General features: G+C 52.4%; 1 protein-coding gene across 3 annotated transcripts in view; it reads right to left on the reverse strand.

The window, feature by feature from the left end:
* Positions 1–1,800: 1,800 nt before the first annotated feature.
* ZP3 (zona pellucida glycoprotein 3) overlaps positions 1,801–20,607 on the reverse strand; it is a 47,338-nt gene continuing 28,531 nt past the window's right edge. For 2 of the 3 annotated variants that reach the window (XM_054560346.1, XM_024250391.2), the window contains exons 2-9: positions 16,232–16,456; positions 11,867–11,985; positions 8,773–8,876; positions 8,189–8,366; positions 7,681–7,798; positions 3,503–3,594; positions 3,231–3,367; positions 1,801–2,028 (exon numbers count right to left, since the gene is read on the reverse strand). In XM_054560346.1, the coding sequence (XP_054416321.1) occupies positions 1,814–2,028; positions 3,231–3,367; positions 3,503–3,594; positions 7,681–7,798; positions 8,189–8,366; positions 8,773–8,876; positions 11,867–11,985; positions 16,232–16,390 (1,122 nt within the window). In that variant the 5' untranslated portion in view covers positions 16,391–16,456 and the 3' untranslated portion in view covers positions 1,801–1,813. Of the gene's footprint in view, positions 2,029–3,230; positions 3,368–3,502; positions 3,595–7,680; positions 7,799–8,188; positions 8,367–8,772; positions 8,877–11,866; positions 11,986–16,231; positions 16,544–20,607 lie in introns of those variants that run through there. The other variant, XM_024250390.2, reaches the window with a different exon arrangement.

Raw genomic sequence — 20,607 nt, forward strand, 5'->3', positions numbered from 1 at the left:
GATCTCAGCCCCCTGAAACCTCTGCCTCTCCCAGGTTCAGGCAATTCTCCTGCTTCAGCCTCCCAGCTAGCTGGGATTACAGGCACCCACCACGATGCCCAGCTAATTTTTTTTGTATTTTTAGTAGAGACGGGGTTTCACCGTATTAGCCAAGCTGGTCTTGAACTCCTGACCTCAGGTGATCCACCTGCATTGGCCTCCCAAAGCGCTGGGATTACAGGTGTGAGCCACCGTGCCCACCCCACCCTGGGATTTAAGATGCAAATTTCTAGGTCTGGGATGGGGCTTTAAATGATACACTTCCAACAAATTCTCGGGTGATGCCAACGTTCACAGACCACACTTAGAGTATCAAAGGCCTTCCTGCTCTCAGTAGGTCCAAAGCTACCCAAACCTTGCTCTGAATGCACTGTAGACATGTCTATACCCGAGTCAACACGCTGGAGCCCCTGCCCTCAGCCAGACAGGCCATGCCAGTTGCACCTGAGCGTCTTTCAGCTTTCGTCAGCTTATGCCTAATCCTGCTCAGTAGGTGCCACCCCCATCTTGCCCACGAGGACTGGCAGGCTCACAACAGGTAGCCAGTCAGGCTGGGATGCCGCAGTGAAAGTGAACTTCCCTGAGTGAGAACGGCTTGAGTTTGGGGCAAGCCTGGAGCCAGCTACTGAGGGATGTGAAGCCTCCCACGGAGGTACCATGAACACCTTCCCCAGAGAAGGGGGCACAAGTTCCCTGGGTACCCTCCTTGGGGCACCATTCCCTTACTCACTCCTAGGGACTATGGCCAAAACCTGGGGGAGGGAAGCAGCCTATTTAGGGAGAGTGACAAAGGTAGGGGGAGGTTGAGAAGCGGCTCCCCTCGGTGACAGTGAGGCCTCATGTCTATGATCCCAGTGCTTATGGAGGCCAAGGGGAGAGGATCATATGAGGCCAGGAGTTCGAGGCCAGCTTGGGGAACATAGCAAGACCCAGTTCCTACCAAAAATAGAATTGGGCACAGTGGCTCATGCCTGTAGTCCCAGCAACTCAGGAAGCTCAGGCAGGAGGATTGCTGGAGACCAGGAGTTCCAGGTTGCAGTGAGCTGTGATTGTACTACTGTATTCCAGCCTGGGCAACAGAGCCAGACCCTTCTCTTAAAAGGGACAAATCAAAACAAACCCAAAACCCAAGCAGGTTCTCAGCTCTCCTGAGGCCTCCTACCACCAAAGCAAAAGCATCCACCTCAGAGCCACCTCAGGACCACTGGCTTATGACATGGGGCTGCCTCCTGGAATGGCTTGGAGTGCCAGTCACTCTTGCTACAGCTTTGACAAGTTCATACCAACATGCCCCAAGAATAGCTTCAAGCCCAAGGTGACAGCTAAGACCAGGCAGAAGCAGTACTCTGATCACTGCCGTACTGGGAGGGCCCAATCACGACTGGCCTTCTGGCCTCTAGCATCTGGCCAGAGCTGGCTGCCTGCTTGCCTTGGAGAAGCGGGCCTGGAAGCTCTCCCCTCCCCACTCCCATGTCTAGAGTCAAATCCATGGGGGCCAGAGATACAAGATTCTTTGCTAGCCTAGAAGTAAGGCGGGTCCAGCCGGACTGACCTTCATCTAAGAGTTTCCATGTTGGTTCCCATAGAGGTGATAGATTTCTATTGTCTAAGGACATGAACCCTGCCCAGTTTAGAGACACAGTAGTGCTTGCTGGACTATGCTGTGTGAGTGCACGGGGCGGGTGGTATACAGTCTTCCCCACCCGACACAGTCAGTACCAATTCTGACCTTCCATCTGACCACCACACCACGACCAGATATTGCTTTCTTCTTTTATTCGGAAGCAGACACAGGGCGGGAGGCAGTGCGACACCTCCTGGTGAGAACCAGGATAACAGCAGTCAGAGTCAGGGATGCCACCACGGCCAGGCCTATACCCAGCAGCACCACTGAGGTGTCAGAAGGCAAGGCCCACTGCTCTACTTCATAGTCACCACTCCTGTCCAGGAAGATCAGTGGCCCCACGGTGACATCTGCTTCTTCTGTCACTGTGGAAGGAGAACACACACCCGAGGGTCATCTTAGTCCCTAACTGGGAACTGGGTTGGAGGTTTTATTCTGCCTCGGTGGGCTAAACTAATATGTTGTCTTTTTTGTGTGGGCTAAGAAACAGTTTATAGGCAAAAAAAAAGACAGCTTTCTCGGCCAGGTGTGATGGCTCATATGCCTGTAATCCCGGCACTTTGGGAGGCCGAGGCGGGCAGATCACCTGAGGTCAGGTGTTTGAGACCAGTCTGCCCAACATGGCAAGACCCGTCCTCCACTAAAAATAAAGTTAGCTGGGCATGGTGGCAAATGCCTGTAGTCTCAGCTACTTGGGAGGCTGAGAATAGCTTGAACCTGGGAGGCAGAGGTTTCAGTGAGCAGAGATCGTGCCATTGCTCTCCAGCCTGGAGAACAGAGCTGGACACCATCTCAGTACAGGGGAGGGGGAAGAAAAAAGAAAAAGCTTTCTCATACAGAGAAAGCAGGTCACCCAAGAGGGATGCCCTAGTACATCATCTTTTTTGTAGAGACAGGGTCTTGCTATGTTGCCCAGGCTGGTCGAGAACTCATGGCTCAAGTGATTTCCCTGGCCTCAGCCTCCCTAAGTGCTAGGATTATAGGTATAAACCCACTGTTCCGGCCAGATTATTTTTTTGAGAGAGTTTTACTCTTGTTGCCCAGGCTGGAGTACAATGGTGCAGTCTCAGCTCACTGCAACCTCTGCCTCCCAGATTTAAGCGATTCTCTTGCCTCAGCCTCCCAAGTAGCTGGGATTAGAGGCATGTACCACCATACCTGGCTAATTTTGTATTTTTAGTAGAGATGGGGTTTCTCCATGTTGGTCAGGCTGGTCTCAAACTCCTGACCTCAGGTGACCTGCCTGCCTTGGCCTCCCAAAGTATTGGGATTATAGGTGTGAACCACTATGTCCAGCCAGATTATCTTAACAGTCGCTATATTTCCCCTACATGCCTAATTATATCTCAGTAGAAGCCTAGGATGACAGCAGAGCTACCCTGGCTGCCACCGAAGTAGAGGACTGTGAGCCCCTCCTGCTTAGCCCCAAGATTTGTGTTAGGGAAAGGTAGCTGCAGGCCTAGATACAAGCAGTTTTAATGGAGGACAAGACCACCCTGAAATGACAGCAGGTACCCTCAACTGAGTAGGGGAAAATGAACAGTCTCTTGGCTGTCCTGTGACATACCATGCCTGCGGTTACGGGAAGCAGACCTGGACCACTGGCTCACGACATGGGGCTGCCTCCTGGAATGGCTTGGAGTGCCACAGTCACCTTTGTTACAGCATTGACAGATGTCAGCCGGGCCTTCCACTGGGAACCAGCTGAGATGAAAGACAAGCAGCTTAGATTTTTGTTGCCTCTGCAGGAAGCAGTTTGCTGATAATATATTGGGGGAAATAGACAAGGGGTCGCAGATTCAGTTTCTACTCCAGTCACGGAGCACCTGTCCTCCTCACCTGTTGGAAGGCTTGCTGAAGGAACAGGCTTTGTTGAGTTCATCTGGGTCCTGTTCAGCTAGGGTGACCTTCAGGTGGCAGGTGATGTATATCTGCAAGGAATAACAGCTAGTTCCAGGCTGTGCCTGGAGTTTAACACACCAGTTCTCATATAACCCTTAACCCTTTAAAGAGTGAGAAGGGGCCAGGTGCAATGGCACACACCTGTAATCCCAGCACTTTGGGAGGCCAAGGCAGGTAGATCACCTGAGGTCAGGACTTCGAGACCAACCTGGCCAACATGGTGAAACCCCATCTCTACTAAAAATACAAAGTTAGCTGGGCATGGTGGTGGGTACCTGTAGTCCCAGATACTTGGAAGGCTGAGGCAGGAGAATCGCTGGAACCTGGGAGGCAGAAGTTGCAGTGAGCCGAGATCATGCCATTGCACTCCAGCCTGGCTGAGAGTGAGACTCTGTCTCATAAAATAAAGAGGGAAGGAAGAGCCTCATCTCTAAAATGGTGTAAAGGTTCACTTACCCAATGTTAGAGTAAGTAGCAACTAGTTTTAGACTGGAATCCAGCACTTATTCCCCCAGTCTTTTCCAAACTTACCCAATCATTGAGTATGCTTGACCCTGGGCTTCTGAGACAGGGTCTGTCACCCAGGCTGGAGTACAGTGGTGATGACTCACTATAGCCTTGACCTCCTGGGCTCAAGGGATCCTCCCACCTCAGCCTCATGAGCAGCTGGAATTATGGGTACAAGCTACAACACCTGGCTAATTTTGGATTTTTTTTTTCCCCCTTCTTCCAGAGATGAGGTTTTGCCATGTTGCCCAAGCTGGCCTCAAACTCCTGGGCTCAAGTGATCTGTCCGCCTCAGCCTCCCAAAGTACTGGGATTACAGGCGCAAGCTATCCGTGCCCGGCCAATCCTGGGCTTAACTCAGCATTGCTAAACCCCGCGCCCATCCCCAGGTGACCGAGGTGAATGGTAGACACCTTACTAGCCAGCAGCTTAGCTGGGCTTCTGACGCTGCCACCTGCCACTTGACTAGTTGACAAGCTACTTTTCTTCAGGGATGTAGTCACTGTATTGCCAGCTAAGGCAAGACCAAGTTGTTTGTGACCCGAGGTCCTTAGGCACATAAAGAAGCCTTTTGGACTTGCTTCTATGGAGTTTCCACTTCAGACTTAAGAGGGTTTTTTTGTTTTGTTGTTTTGTTTTTGAGGTGGAGTCTCACTGTTGTCCAGGCTGGAGTGCAATAGCACGATCTCAGCTCACTGCAACCTCTGCCTCCTAGGTTTGAGCAATTCTCCTGCCTCAGCCTCCCAAGTAGCTGGGATTACAGGCACCTGCCATAATGCCTAGCTAATTTTTTTTGTATTTTTAGTAGAGACAGGGTTTCACCATCTTGGCCAGGCTGGTCTTGAACTCCTGACCTTGTGATCCACCTGCCTTGGCCTCCCAAAGTACCGGGATTACAGGCATGAGCCACGGCGCCTGGCCAGACTTAAGTTTGATGGCTCACTCCTTGGGCAAGCTTCCCTGGGCTTTTCCTCCTTGCACACACCTCTGCTATTAGTCAAGCCTAGGTCAGCCTCCCTTCACCTGTAAGGGATATGACGACCAGAAGACTCACCAGGCTGATCCCCTGACAGTCCTGGCCTCTGGGAAATGTTTACCCACCCTTGTTAGACAAGTATGAGGGAATGAACCCAATATGAGCTCCTGCTGGGAGCTGAAGGACCCCCCTACCCAGGGAATAGTCAACTACCCTGTAAGCTCCGTCCCCTAACCTTTTTTTTTTTTTTTTTTTTTTTTGAGACGGAGTCTCACTCTCTAGTTCAGGCTGGAGTACAGTGCTGCAATCTCAGCTCACTGTAGCCTCTACCTCCTAGGTTTAAGTGATTCTCTTGCCTCAGCCTCCCAAGTAGATGGGATAATAGGCACCCACCACCATACCAGGCTAGTTTTTGTATTTGTAGTCGAGATGGGGTTTCCCCATGTTGGCCAGGCTTGTCTTGAACTCCTGGCCTCAAGTGATCCACCTGCCTCGGCCTCACAAAAAGTGCTGGGATTATTGGCATGAGCCACCGTACCTGGTCAAGCCTTCTCATTTTAGACTGACATTCCATCCTGCCACTGGGGCTAGGGGCCATTTTGACAGAGCCAGGGCTCAGTCTAGCCTTGGCCTGCCCCCAGGTCAGTTTCCCTTCATATTCCAGGCAGGGCTGAAATTCCTCCCTGCTCAACCTCGGGCAGAGCAGGGCAATTCTGCCACCTTCCAGCAGAAGCCTCAGAGCCACAAGCCTCAGTCACCACCTAGTGGCCAAGTGTACCAGCAGAGAAACTTGAAAGCACGTAAATTCAGACTTCTAGAAACAAGCCAGTTTAGCAGTTGTCTGGCTGCCCATCTTAGCCACCTGCCCTCCAAGTAAGAGGCTTCCAAGGCCCTGTTTATTCCACAAAGGAAATGTACTTTCATCCTTAGCTTCTTCCTAGTATGTTTTTCTGGTGCTAACTGGAGTCTAAGATCCCAGGGTAGTTCCCCTATAGCGGCCTTTTAGAAGCAGGGTCTAGGCTGGGTGTGGTGGCTCATGCCTGTAATCCCAGCACTTTGGGAGGCTGAGGTTGGTGGATCACCTGAGATCAGGAGTTCGAGACCAGCCTGGCCAACATGGTGAAACCCCGTCTCTACTAAGAATACAAAAGTTAGCCAGGTGTGATGGCGGGCGCCTGTAATTCCCAGCTACTCAGGAGGCTGAGGCAGGAGAATTGCTTGAACCCAGGAGGTGGAGGTTGCAGTGAGCTGAGATTGTGCCATTGCATTCCAGCCTGGACTGCAGAGCGAGACTCCAACTCAAAAAATAAAAGCTACTTGAGGCTGGGCATGGTGGCTCACGCCTGTAATTCCAGCACTTTGGGAGACTGAGGCAGGCGGATCACCCGAGGTCAGGAGTTTGGGACCAGCCTAGACAACATGGTAAAACCTTGTCTCTACTAGAAATACAAAACAATTAGCCGGGCATGGTGGCGGGTACCTGTATTCCCAGCTACTTGGGAGACTGAGGCAGGAGAATTGCTTGAACCTGGAAACCTGGAATAGCTGGGACTACAGGTACCCACCATCATGCCCAGCTAATTTTTTGTATTTTTAGTAGAGAGGGGGTTTCACCATGTTAACCAGGATGGTCTCAATCTCTTGACCTCGTGATCTGCCCACCTCGGCCTCCCAAAGTGCTGGGATTATGGGCATGAGCCACCACACCAGGTGATTTACTTCTAACCATTTACTTCTAACCAGTACTTCCTGGCTAGATGTCGGTCCTTGCACCTGCACTTCCTACCGCATCCCTCCCCACCTCAGCCATCAGAGGCAGTTCCCATCTTCATTCCTTCCTTCTCCTTCCCTCTAAGTGTCAATTTGAGCTTTCTAGTTTAGGTTCTCAAGGGGAGGCCCCAGACAGGCAGAACCAACACTTAAGAATGCAGATTCTAGGCCTCACTCAACCACCTGAATCAAACCCTGGGTTGGGGCCCAGTCATCAATTTCAACAAACCCTCCAGGTGAGGATGATGCCTTCAGAATCACTAGCCTAGCCTATGACCAAGTTCAAGAAGCCACCCTGGCTAGGAAGTTCACACTGGCTTTCTTTGCCCCTGCAGAAAGCTTCCAGGGGGGCTAACACCTGCCTTTTATTTATTTTTGGAGATGGAGTCTCACTGTCACTCAGGCTGGAGGTGCAATGGCACAATCTCTGCTCACTGCAACCTCCGCCTCCCAGGTTCAAGCTATTCTCCTGCTTCAGCCTCCCAGGTAGCTGGGATTACAGGTACCCAACCACCACACTCAGCTAATTTTTGTATTTTTAGTAGAGTCGGGGTTTCACCATGTTGGCCAGGCTGGTCTTGAACTCCTGACCTCAAGTGATCCACCCCCGCCCCCCCCTTGGCCTCCCAAAGTATTGGGATTACAAGCATGAGCCACTGTGCCCGGCTTCTACCTCTTAAGGCTTCGTATTGTTCATCCTTCTGCTTGAAGGCCTCACTAAAGCTCATGGCTTTACTTGTAAGTGAGTTACTGGGACAGAGCTCTAAGTCATTTGCTTAAGGGTAGAGCTAGTGAGTGACCCCATTCAGTAGGATATGAAGGTTGCAAGTTCAGCCTTCTTCCAGGCTGTTAAAGCTCTTACCATGTTTCTGGAGTCATTAGCAAAGTGGAAGACATCTACTGTGAACTGGAGTGTATCTGGCCCGGGTCGAGGAACTTTGAATGCAGAAGAGGCATCAGTGAGACCATCGACAAGACAGCTTGGAAGAGAACAGAATGGTGTTAACACCAGACAGGTGGGCCGGGCATGGTAGCTCACGCCCATAATCCCAGCACTTTGGGAAGCCAAGGTGGGTGGATCACTTGAGATCAGGAGTTTGAGACCAGCCTGGCCAACATGGCGAAACCCCGTCTCTACTAAAAATACAGAGATTAGCTGGGCGTGGTGATGGGTGCCTGTAATCCCAGCTACTTGGGAGGCTGAGACAGGAGAATCACTTAAACCCGGGAGGCAGAGGTTGCAGTGGGCAGAGATCAAACCTCTGTATTCCAACCTGGGCTACAGAGTGAGATTGTCTCAAAAAGCCAAACAGGTGGCTTCAGGGTCATCTTGCTAGGAAGGTTCTCTAGGCAGGGAGCCCAGTGCTCACCCATGGAAGTCCACGATGGTGTGATAAGGGGAGGCATTCTGTTCTGGTGTTGGTGTGGCCACACAGTGGTCCACAAACAACCGTAGTGGCACGTGGCTGCCAGTGTGGATTTCTGCCTGGAGGTGGGCCGCATCTCCCAGGTGAAAGGTGGGGGACCTCTTCTCAGCGTTCCAGTTCTCTGAAAGACACAGCCAGCTGGGCATGGTGGCTCACGCCTGTAATCCCAGCACCTTGGGAGGCCGAGGCAGGTGGATCACCTGAGGTCAGGAGTTCGAGACCAGCCTGGCCAACGTGGCAAAACCCCATCTCTACTAAAAATACAAAAGTTAGCTGGGTGTGGTGTCACAAGCTTGTAGTCCCAGCTACTCGGGAGGCTGAGGCAGGATAATCGTTTGAACCCCAGGAGGCGGAGACTGCAGTGAGCTGAGATCATGCTGTTGCACTCCAGCCTGGAGGTCAGAGCAAGACTGTCTCAAAAACAAACAAACCAAACCAAACAAACCAAACAAAGACACAACCAAGGGCAGGGGTTTGAGATGGCCCAGGTCTTTCCACAGCTGTTCCACCCAGGCTTCTTTTCTTACCCTCCATCAGACGCAGAGAGAAAGTCAGCTTCTCCTCCGAGAACACCGTGGTCCTGAAGGGCAACCAGGTGGGCAGGATGGCCTGGCTGCTCACATTGCCCTGCCTGAGAGAAGAACAGCAGCTGTGCACACCTGCCTCAGGTCACACCCACCTGGGCCCCCACTGATGGGGGCCCACTACAGTGTCCTCAGCTATGGCCCAGCCAGATAGCTGGTGCAAGATGGCTGAACAGACACCTTGAGCCTGAGGCTGCCCCTGCACCCTCCTGAACTTCTGCACCTGTGAGTAGCCTAACCATCCTAACTTATGCTATGATGCTATCTGGGCTGCTGAAGACAGATACAGCTGAACCTAGGAGTTTCGTTTCCAGGCTGAAATCTGCTCCCTCTTGAGCCCTGGACCTGAGTGCGGTGGCTCATGCATGTAATCCCAGCACTTTGGGAGGTGGAGACACGAGGATTGCTTGAGGCTAGGAGTTTGAGAGCAGCCTGGACAACACAGCGAGACTATCTCTATAAAAAAGAAGAGGCCGGGCGTGGTGGCTCAAGCCTGTAATCCCAGCACTTTGAGAGGCTGAGGCGGGCGGATCATGAGGTCAGGAGATTGAGACCGTCCTGGCTAACATGGTAAAACCCCATCTCTACTAAAAAAAAAAAAAAAAAAAAGTTAGCCGGGCATGGTGGCGGGCGCCTGTAGTCCCAGCTACTCAGGAGGCTGAGGCAGGAGAATGGTGTGAACCCTGGAGGCGGAGCTTGCAGTGAGCCAAGATCATACCACTGCACTCCAGCCTGGGCAACAGAGCAAGACTCCATCTCAAAGAAAAAAAAGAAAAGATAGCTGGGCATAGTAGTATATACCTGTAGTCCCAGCTACTCAGGAGGCTGAGATGGGAGGATTGCTTGAGCCCAGGAGGTCAAGGCTGCAGTGAACTATGATGGCACCCACTGTACTCCAGTCTGGGTGGCAGAGTAAGACTTTTTAAACAACAACAACAAAAAAAAAAACAAAAGCCACCACATATACTTTAGCCCTAGACGTTCAGGTTTGGGGTCTGATAGCAGGCCCTGCACAGTACTCCACAGGATGCTTGAGAGGAGAATTAGCTAAGGCCATCCTTCAGAGATCAAAGACAGGCCCTTAGGTCTTGAGATGCTACCGAGAGCCTGAACCTGCACCAGTGACTGGGAAGTCCACGGAAGCAGGTCTGGGTATCTGCAGATACCTACACCCTGCTGACCCCACAGGATCTGCTGGAAGAAGCTACTCCCAAGTGATGGATGCATCTATTGATAACCAGACTCAGGTATCTGGAGCCAGGTTAAAGCATCCCAGCCTACAACCAGCCTCTCTAGTACTACCTGCAGCCAATGGACCAGGTGAGCCACCATCCTCAGCAGTTAGGCCCAGAGACTGAAGTCAGAGACTTCCATGGTCACAGGAGGGCTTCAGTCCCTCCTGCGGGCTGGGCAACCTGCCCTCGACTCCTCTATCTCCTACCCACATAGACACCAAGTTCCTCCAATTGCTCTTAGCCCAAGTCAGCCTCTACAGTCCCTGCAACTACGAGTCAGCCTTCATCGAATCCCAGTTTTCCAGCCTCCCAGCTGGTTCTCACTAGTTCCTGCTTGTCTTCTGTACCAGCCACCAGGTGACCCTGGGCGGAGATTCAGTCCTAACCCATTCCAGGAGGGGCACCTGTGGTGAGGCTGGTAGAGGCTGGTGAGCCCATCTGTCTGGCTCCCTCGTTACCCCAGTCCCTGGGCTCCAGCCCCCAGGCTGCATGTCACCTGCTAAGGGCACACTGCCCTCCCGTGGGGTGTGTGGCCACATGGCTCTGCCCAGGCCATCTCAGCCTCAAGGTCCCACTCCAGGATCCTGTTCTAGGATAACCCCTACCATGACCCCTCCCAGGGGCATGGCTCATCCCTCATGATGTCCTGACTGGTATCAGCTCCCTACCCACTTCACACTAGCATTTTCTTTTTGAGATGGAGTCTCGCTCTGTTGCCCAGGCTGGAGTACAATGGTGCCATCTCAGCTCACTGCAACCTCTGTCTCCTGGATTCAAATGATTCTCCTTCCTCAGCCTCCTGAGTAGCTGGGATTATAGGCATGCACTACCACACTCTGCTAGTTTTTTTGTATTTTTAGTAGAGATGGGTTTCATCATGTTGGCCAGACTGGTCCCGAACTCCTTACCTCGTGAGCTGCCCACCTTGGCCTCCCAGAGGGCTGGTATTACAGGCATGAGCCACTGTACCTGGCCGCATCATCTTATACCCACTCCCAGACTGGTGCAAGGGCAGGGACAAAGTCCCCTGCACCCCATGCTGAGGCCAGCACAGGACCCAGCATTGTCCTTGGGAGCCATAGTTTCTCCTCCCACTTCAGGGCCTGAGTTCACAGGCACGTGCTTGATGCCAGGGGCTTGAGGACCACAGAAGAGTAGGCCGCCACCGCCCAGGTCAGATTCTAGAACCCAGCCTAGCACTATTTTATTATTATTATTTTTTGAGATGGAGTATCGCTTTTTTGCCCAGAATGGAGTACAGTGGTACAATCTTGGCTCACTGCAGCCTCTGCCTCCTGGGATCAAGCAATTCTCCTGCCTCAGCCTCCTGAGTAGCTGGGATTATAGGCACCCGGCTAATTTCTGTGTTTTTAGTAGAGATGGGGTTTTACCATGTTGGCCAGACTGGTCTTGAACTCCTGACCTCAAGCGATCCACCTGTGTCAGCCTCCTAAAGTGCTGGGATTACAGGATGAGCCACTGCACCTGGCCCCAGCCTAGCACTATTGGAAGGCCATTTCTGAACCCTAAGGAGGGCCGAGGCTGGCATAGTACCACCATCAGGGCTGGGCAGCTCTGCAGCTTCCAGTAAGCGGCAGTTGGGCTCCTGATATTCTCCTGGGGCTCGAACTAGACTCAGCAGGCCCCGCAATCCCACCCAGTACAGTAACCACAGCTGCAAACACTTCGGTAGGTAGTTCTAATAGCCATGCTGCAAGCTGCCGCCCATAGCCAGCCCACTTGCCCGTAGCCACACCCAAGGGGCTTTCGCACCAGGGGCCACGAGTCAGTCCCACACCGACCTCGGGTAGCGGCACTCGATGGGAATCTCTGCGCGGTTAGTCCTCACGATGGACAGGTTTCCCACAGGGCGGGGGTCATGGAGCAGGAAGGTGCTGTACACCAGGGCATCATCAGTTACCTGGAGGAAAGGTGAGAAGTTAATGCTACCGGCCATCACCTGCCCAGGTACTCCCAAGCCATACATGAGTGCTCAGGGAGGGCAGCCCACAAGGGGACAGAAAGACCACAGGGTCAAGGCCAGGTGCAGTAACTCATGCCTGTAACCCCAGCACTTTGGGAGGCCAAGGATTGCTTGAGGCCAGGAGTTCGAGACTGGCCTGGGAAACATAGCAAGACCCCATCTCTACAAAAGAGAACACAGGCTCTGCCACTGCTCAGTAAAGAAGCAGGACAGGTACTGTCTTTGTACCTCGGAATCTTTACCTGACACCACCACACGTTGACACCACCACAGGCAGTCTGGATCAACCACATGGCAGATACCATGTAGCACCCAAGCAATAGAGGCATCAGGATACATGCTTCCCTTCTGACACTCCCCCTCCACGCCCCCTAATACATACAGTTTCCTCTTTCAGGAGAGGCCCAGGGCCAAGATAGCCCCCAGGAAGCAGCCAGGAAGTGCCCAGCTGTTAACATTTATCAGCTTCTGGCTGGGCGCTGTGGCTCACGCCCGTAATCCCAGCATGTTGGGAGGCTGAGGCGGGCAGATCACCTGAGGTCAGGAGTTTGAGACCAGCCTGACCAACATGATGAAACCCCATCTCTATTAAAAATACAAAAATTAGCTGGGTGTGGTGGCACGTGCCTGTAATTCCAGCTACTCAGGAGACTGAGGCAGAAGAATCACTTGAACCTGGGAGGCAGAGGTTGCAGCGAGCTGAGATTGTGCCATTGTACTCCAGCCTGGGCAACAAGACCAAAACTCTCAAAAACAAGAAACCCACATCAGCTTCTAACCTATTCAAGCCTATTTCACACAAGGTAGGGGAGACTGATTCAGAGGTTGCCCGAGGCAGGGAGAGCACAGGTGAGTGCTACTGGGGAAATTTGCATCGTCCAATAGGGCTACAGAAGGTAGGGCCTGCTTGGGAGAGAGTTTTATAGCAAACACCTGTGTTTGAAGATTTTGCTAGAATATTAGAAAAATGTGACACCAGGCCCTACCCCAATAGAATGAAGGTATGAGATTCTCTTTGAGAATCAGTATTTTTACCTTTCCAGGTGATTAGCCTAGAGCCAGCACTGGAAACCCCTACTTTAGTCACTTCCTAACCACCTTTTGTTTTTTTGAGATGAAGTCTTGCTCTGTCACTTAGGCTGGAGTGCAGTGGCATGAACTCGGCTCACTGCAACCTCCGCCTCCCAGGTTCAAGCAATTCTCCTGCTTTAGCCTCTGAGTAGCTGGAATTATAGGCACGTGCCACCATGTTTTTTTTTGTTTTTTTTTTTTTTTTTTTAAATAGAGACAGGGTTTCACCATGTTAGCCAGGCTGGTCTCAAACTCTTGGCCTCAGGTGATCCACTTGCCTCAGCCTCCCAAAGTGCTGGATTACAGGTGTGAGCCACCGTGACTCAACCCCTAACCACCTATTCTAAGCTCACTATACCCACCTCTCATCTCAGGGAGCTTGTTTAAAAACTACTTGAGGGCTGGGTGCAGTGGCTCCTGCCTGCAATCCCAGCACTTTGGGAGCAGGGAGGATTGCTTGAGGCCAGGAAGTCAAGACCAGCCTGGGCAATAGAACTAGACCCCATCTCTACAAAAAGATAACTTGGCTGCTCACAGCAGTATATGCCTGTAGTCCATCCCAGCTATTCAGGAGGCTGAGGCGGGAGGATGGCTTGAGCCTAGGAGGTCGAGGTTGCCCAAGAGCTCAGGTGGCTGCCTGGCCCTGACCAAACTCGATCTTCAGGGAACAGTCCTAGACCTTATTAGCAAGTGCCCCAGCACAGACAGAACCAGCATAGCTCGTGGAGCCCCTTATTTAAAAGTTATTAACATTTCAGGCAGGAGGGCATTCCATCATTAAGCACTGGGCCCCACAGAACTGCACAGGCTGTATACCTAGGAAACTGGCCATGGCTGTAGGTAATTTTTTTTTTTTTTTTTTTTTTTTTTTGAGACGGAGTCGCTCTGTTGCCCAGGCTGGAGTGCAGTGGCACGATCTTAGCTCACTGCAACCTACACCTCCCGAGTTCGAGAAATTCTCTGCCTCAGACTCCTGAGTAGCTGGGATTACAGGTGCCTGCCACTACACCGGCTAACTTTTTTGTATTTTTAGTAGAGATGGGGGTTTCACCATCGTGGCCAGGCTGGTCTTGAACTCCTGACCTCGTGATTCACCTGCCTTGGCCTCCCAAAGTGCTGGGATTACAGGCATGAGCCACCGCGCCCGGCCAGCCGCAGGTGATTCTCACCGGGCAGAACTGGGAAACACCACACCAGAGGAAGGAGTTTGCAGGCTTTGCTCCTCATTGGAGTCACCTGAGATCCTTATTACCCACAGCTGGTCCCACATCCTTTCTATTTTAGCAGCCTGGACATCAGGAATTTTAGAAGCTCCACAGGTGGGGTTAATAAAAGAGGGTCTTGCTCTGCCTCCCAGGCTAGAATGCAGTGGCGCAATCGTAGCTCACTGCAGCCTCCAAATCATGGGTTTAAGCAATCCTCCCACTTCAGCCTCCCAAGTAGCTGAGATTAAAGGCAGGCGCCACCACACCCTATTTTGTGTGTGTGTGTGTGTGTGTGTGTGTGTGTGTGTGTGTGGTAGAGAAAGGGGTCTCATTATGTTGCCTAGGGTGGCCTTAAACTCCTGGGCTCAAGCAATCCTCCCATCTCAGCCTCCCAAAGTGCTGGGATTATAGGTGCCATTGCACTCCAGTCTGGGCAATAAGAGCAAAACTGTCTCAAAAAACAAAAATGAAACAACAACAACAAAATACCACTTATCAGCTTCTAACCTATTCAAGCCCATTTCACAGAAGGTGGGGGAGCCAGACACCTGGCTCCCCAAGTAAATCTAAGACATGTTTATGAGCCTCTAAACTAGAATAATTCCTCAAGTAACTCCTGCAGCTCTCTGGCCTCCCTCCCCAGGAAAACAAGGGCCTCGAGTCCTCAAAGAGAGCCCAGGAGACCACACTTAAGACCAGAGCTCTGGCCGGAGGGCTCCAGGGGCTGGACTTGCCCCCATCCCAGGCAAGCTACTGGGTCTAGGCCCAGGTGAGGAGGAGCCAGGTTCCCGAGGCGGGAGAGGACAGGCCCTCCATGGGGCTGCAGGAACTTGGTCCAGGGATCAGGGTTTAGCTGGGGAACTGTGTGCCCAGCCCTGCCCTGCCGTAAGGCCTCTTCTTGCAGCCTCTTTCCCCACCAGCTAGGGAAAGGGAGGTCTGGCCTGGATTTCTTGGTCTTTTCCTACATGTACCACAGGTTAAGCCTCTCCCCCTTGGAGCTGCCCCCAGGGACCCACTGATGCTTTTAAGGTCTTCAACACCAAGGTTATGATGCCCCCGCCCCCATACCACTTATCTATGTGGGATTTTTTTTTTTTTTTGAGCCAGAGTCTTGCTCTGTTGCCCAGGCTGGAGTGCAGTGGCACAATCTCAGCTCACTGCAACTTTTGCCTCCTGGGTTCAAGAGATTCTCCTGTCTCAGCCTCCTGAGTAGCTGGGATTACAGACACGCACCACCATGCCTGGCTAATTTTTGCATTATTAGTAAAGATGCGGTTTCACTGTGTTAGCCAGACTGGTCTCAAACTCCTCAGCCTCCCAAAGTGCTGGAATTACAGGTGTGAGCCACCACACCAGGCCCCAGTTAGTTTTTTTGAAGGCTTTTTAAGAGATGGGGTCTCACTATGTTGCCCAGGCTGGCCTCAAACTCCTGGCCTCAAGTGATCCTCCAGCCTTGGCCTCTCATAGTGCTGGGACGACAGGCATGAGCCACTGCACCCGGCCCACTTGTTTTTAAGATAATTAATACTTTGGGTCTCTTCAGAATGAGTTCCTAATGCCCCAAACATTAGAACCAGTCCCTTAGGCTATCCGCAGGGCTGTCCTATCACACATGCCTGTGTGTGTCACAAACCCACCTGAGTCAGAGTGGCATGGCTTGGGCCAGCCCGAAGTGCACGGCCACCTCTGACTCCACCCCACCTACCCAATGTCGGCCATCAGAGACAGGAGCTGCCCTGGGCCCGGTGCCCTCAGCGCCCAGCTTCAGGCTTCAACAGGGCCACCTCCCCACCTACAAGTGAGAGGGATCCATCCAATCCCACCTCCCACCGACTGTGGCCACACTCCCCATCCCCAGCTGCCTCGAACATCCTCCCACCAAAGCCAGGGCCCCCAGCCTCTCTTACCTGCATGCTGTTGCCACACTCATGGAGTCCAACCTCAAATCTGACCACATCCTCTGTGTCCATGGAGACCAGAGGCTCACAGGCCTCTGGGCCCAAGGTGAGGTCAGCAGCCCTGATGAGCTTCCCAGTGCCAAAAAGGTCTTTGCTGACCGTGAGCATCAGGGTGGCCTCCCGACACTCCACCAGTACGGGCTGTACGGACGTCTCAGGACGGCTGGCTCCACCCTGCAAGAGCCAGAGGGGTTGGGGGTAGCACAGCTCAGTACTACCCCAGAGCAGGAGGCAGATGAAGAGCCTATAGCTCAGCTCCATGGCGCCTGCAGAGCAGCGGGCAGCAAGCAGCCGCCTCTGGCCATCTTATACCCGTGGGATGCTGGCTGCTGCCACCTGGGCTCTCAGCTGCCTCCCTTCCCTAGCCAGCTGGTTGTTGCATAAAGTGGTCTCCATCCAGCAGCATCAGTAACACCTGGGAGCTTGTTAGAACTGCAAACTCTCAGCCCTCACCCCAGCCTGACCACAGCAGAATTTGGTTTTAAGCTTGGAAATCCCCCATGTGTATCCACCTTAAAGGTTTTTTTTTGCTGTGTATGTGTGTGTGTTTGTGGTTTGTTTGTTTTTGTTGTGTTTTGTTTTGTTTTGAGACAGTCTCGCTCTGTTGCCCAGGCTGGAGTGCAGTGGTGCAATCTCGTTTCACTGCATCCTCCACCTCCCAGCCAGGTTCAAGTGATTCTCCTGCCTCAGCCTCCCAAATAGCTGGGATTACGGGAAGGCATGCGCCACCGCACCTGGCTAATTTTTGTATTTTTGGTAGAGACAGGGTTTCACTATGTTGGGCAGGCTGGTCTTGAAGTCCTGACCTCTGGTGATCCTCCTGCCTCGGCCTCCCAAAGTGCTGGGATGACAGGTGTGAGCCACCGCACCCGCCCCGGCCCACTCGAAAGTTTTTAGCTTGTAAATCCCCATGTGTATTCATGTAAAAGTTTGCAAAGAGTGTGCTGGCTGCCTGGTGCACCACAATGTATCACAGCTTCCCTCCAATCCCCTGCTGGCCCTGCCCTTAGGAAGCTCGCAGCCTGGCAAGGGAGCTGTCCCGGGTCTGTGGGGGACACAGGAGAAAGCCCTCGATTGAAGGGTCAGGGGGATTAGATCCGAGACATAAGGAGCTCATTCCAAGTGTGAGAAAAAGGAGGCGGTATCATTTAGGAGACAGGAGGAATTTCATGGGTCTCTGCCTTATTTTATGGGAGGCCGGGGGGTAGGTCAGTTCAGGCAGAGGCAGCTGTGTGAAGAGAGGTGGAGAAGGGGCCCTGCGTTCTTCATTCCTGGGTGATTCCCCGGGAGTTCATACTGAGACACAGCAGAAGCGGGGCTTGGCTTCAGCTCACCCCGACCAGGGCATTCTTTTTTTTTTTGAGTCAATCTCACTCTGTTGCCCAGGCTGGAGTGTAGTGGTGCAATCTCAGCTCACTGCAACCTCCGCCTCCCAGGTTCAAGCAATTCTTCTGCCTTACTCTCCCAAGTAGCTGGGATTACAGGCTTCTTCCACCACGCCCAGCTCCTCACCACAAGGGATCCGCCCACCTCAGTCTCCCGAAGTGCTGGGATTACAGGCGTGAGCCACCACACCTGGCCCAACCACCGCATTCCTTCCTGCATTCCCAGTGATCACCAGACCCATACCATGATTTCACTGACATCATCATGTGGAAACATGCCTATCACTTAAGAGAATCCCAGGAACTGACCTTAGGAGATTCAAATATCAAACCAAGGTTGTGGAGTGTCCCACCTCAGGAAGGAATGCCGAACTGATTGACAGCCTTGTTGCCACCAGCTGGACTACCAGGTGGCCCATTACTCAAGATAACCATGGCAACCAGATAATGCCAATCTGCATACCTTCACGTGCTTTGCCCAGCCCAGCCTGCATGCCCTATCCCTGATGTAATCCCATGCTTTGCCTAATAAAAAAGCCCTCCTGGCTCTTTTCAGAGAGTCAGATAGAAAAATCTCAATCTCTTTCCCTCTCTCTCTCTTTTCCTCTCTCTCCCTCTCTCTTTCCCTCTCTCTCCCTCTCTCTCTCATGCTGCCTCCTTTATGTCTGGGCATAAGCTCCAATGAAGCCCTGTCTAGGAAAACTCATTTAGCCTCCTGTCAATCCCTTCCCTTCCCTTCCCTTCCCTTCCCTTCCCTCCCCTTCCCTCCCCTCCCCTCCCCTCCCCTCCCCTCCCCTCCCTCTCCCCTCCCTCTCCCCTCCCTCTCCCCTCCCTCTCCCCTCCCCTCCCCTCCCCTTCTCTCTCTTTCTCTATTTCTTTCTTTCTTGACAGGATCTCGCTCTGTTGCCCAGGCTGGAGTGCAGTGGTGCTATCTCGGCTCACTGCAACCTCCGCCTCCTGGGTTCAAGTGATTCTCCACCTCAGCCTCCCGAGTAGCTGGGATTACAGGCACCCATCACCACGCCTGGCTAATTTTTGTATTTTTAGTAAAGACGGGGTTTCACTATGTTGGCCAGGCTGGTCTCGAACTCTGGACCTCAAGTGATCCTCCCTCCTCGGCCTCCCAAAGTGCTGGGATTACAGGTGTGAGCCACTGTGCCTGGCCCTCATGTCAATTTCTTTTTTCTTTTCTTTTTCTTTTTTTTTTTTTTGAGACAGAATCTTGCTCTGTCGCCCAGGCTGGAGTGCAGTGGCGCGATCTCAGCTCACTGCAACCTCCTCCTCCCGGATTCAAGCAATTCTCCTCCCTCAGCCTCCTGACTAGCTGGGATTACAGGCGCCCGCCACCAAACCCAGCTAATTTTTGTATTTTTAGTAAAGACAGGGTTTCACCATGTTGGTCAGGCTGGTCTCGAACTCCCGACCTCAGGTGATCCGCCTGCCTCGGCCTCCCAAAGTGCTGGGATTATAGGCGTGAGCCACTGCACCCGGCCACCTCATGTCAATTTCTATTGCACTGAGGGCCTGAGGACCCATGGTTGGGGTAGGTAACAAGACCTGGTGAAGCCTTAGGTCCCTGGGAGTGAGAGTAGCAATTTAGGAGGCCGGGGAGGTGGGCGGGGCAGAGCCCTGTGGGTGCTAGGCTGAGATGCCGGGCTTAGCCCTGTGGGAAAAAGAGGCTGTGAAAGGAATAGTAGTGGCCGGGTGCAGTGGCTCACGTCTGTAATCCCAGCATTTTGAGAGGCTGAGGCGGGCGGATCACCTGAGGTCAGGAGATCGAGACCAGCCTAGCCAATATGGAGAAACCCCATCTCTACTAAAAATACAAAATTAGCCTCGTGTGGTGGCACACGCCTGTAATCCCAGCTACTTGGGAGGCTGAGGCAGGAGAATCGCTTGAACCCAGGAGGTGGAGGCTGCAGTGAGCCAAGACCACGCCACTGTACTCCAGCCTGGGCAACAGAGCAACACTGTCTCAAAACAAAACAAAACAACAACGACAAAAAAAGTCTACTGCAAGGGTCCTATCAGGAGATGATGAAGGACTGACAGGTACAGCACTTACCAATGGCCTGCTCTATGCTGTCCCTGGGCGAAATTCCTGCAAGAGAGGAGGAAGAATACAAAAACTAATGGCATTAGACGGGCGTGGTGGCACATGCCTATAGTCCCAGCTGCTTAGGAGGCTGAGGTGGGAGAATTGCTTGAACCTGGGAGGCAGATGTTGCAGTGAGCCAAGATTGCGCCACTGCACTCCAGCCTGGGCGAGACTCCATCTCAAAAAAAAAAAAAATTATACATATGTATGTGTGTGTGTGTGTGTGTGTGTGTGTGTGTGTGTGTGTGTGTGTGTATACATATATATATAAAATTTTAAAAAATTAAAAATTTGCCAGGCACAATGGCTCACGTCTGTAATCTCAGCACTTTGGGAGGCTAAGGTGGGAGGATTGCTTAAGCCCACGAGTTCGAGACCAGCCTGGACAATACAGTGAGGCCCCATCTCTACAAAATCAAAGAAATTAGTCAGGCATGTTGGCACACACCTGTAGTCCTAGCTACTTGGGAAGCTGAGGTAGGAGGATTGCTTGAGCCTGGGAGTTCTAAGCTTCAGTGAGCCATGATCATGCTGCTGCATTCCAGCCTGGGCAATAGAGTGAGACCTCATTTCAAAAAAATGTGGAGATGGCTGGACGTGGTGGCTCATGCCTGTCATCCCAGCACTTTGGGAGGCTGAGACAGGAAGATCACGAGGTCAGGAGTTTAAGACCAGCCTGAACAATATGGTGAAACCCCATCTCTACTGAAAATACAAAAAATTAGCTGACGTGGTGGCACACGCCTATAATCCCAGCTACTCAGGAGGCTGAGGCAGGAGAATCACCTGAACCTGGGAGGTGGAGGTTACAGTGAGCTGAGATCGTGCCACTGCACTCCGGC

Source organism: Pongo abelii, chromosome 6 (assembly GCF_028885655.2).
Source record: "Pongo abelii isolate AG06213 chromosome 6, NHGRI_mPonAbe1-v2.0_pri, whole genome shotgun sequence".
NCBI lineage: Eukaryota > Metazoa > Chordata > Mammalia > Primates > Hominidae > Pongo > Pongo abelii.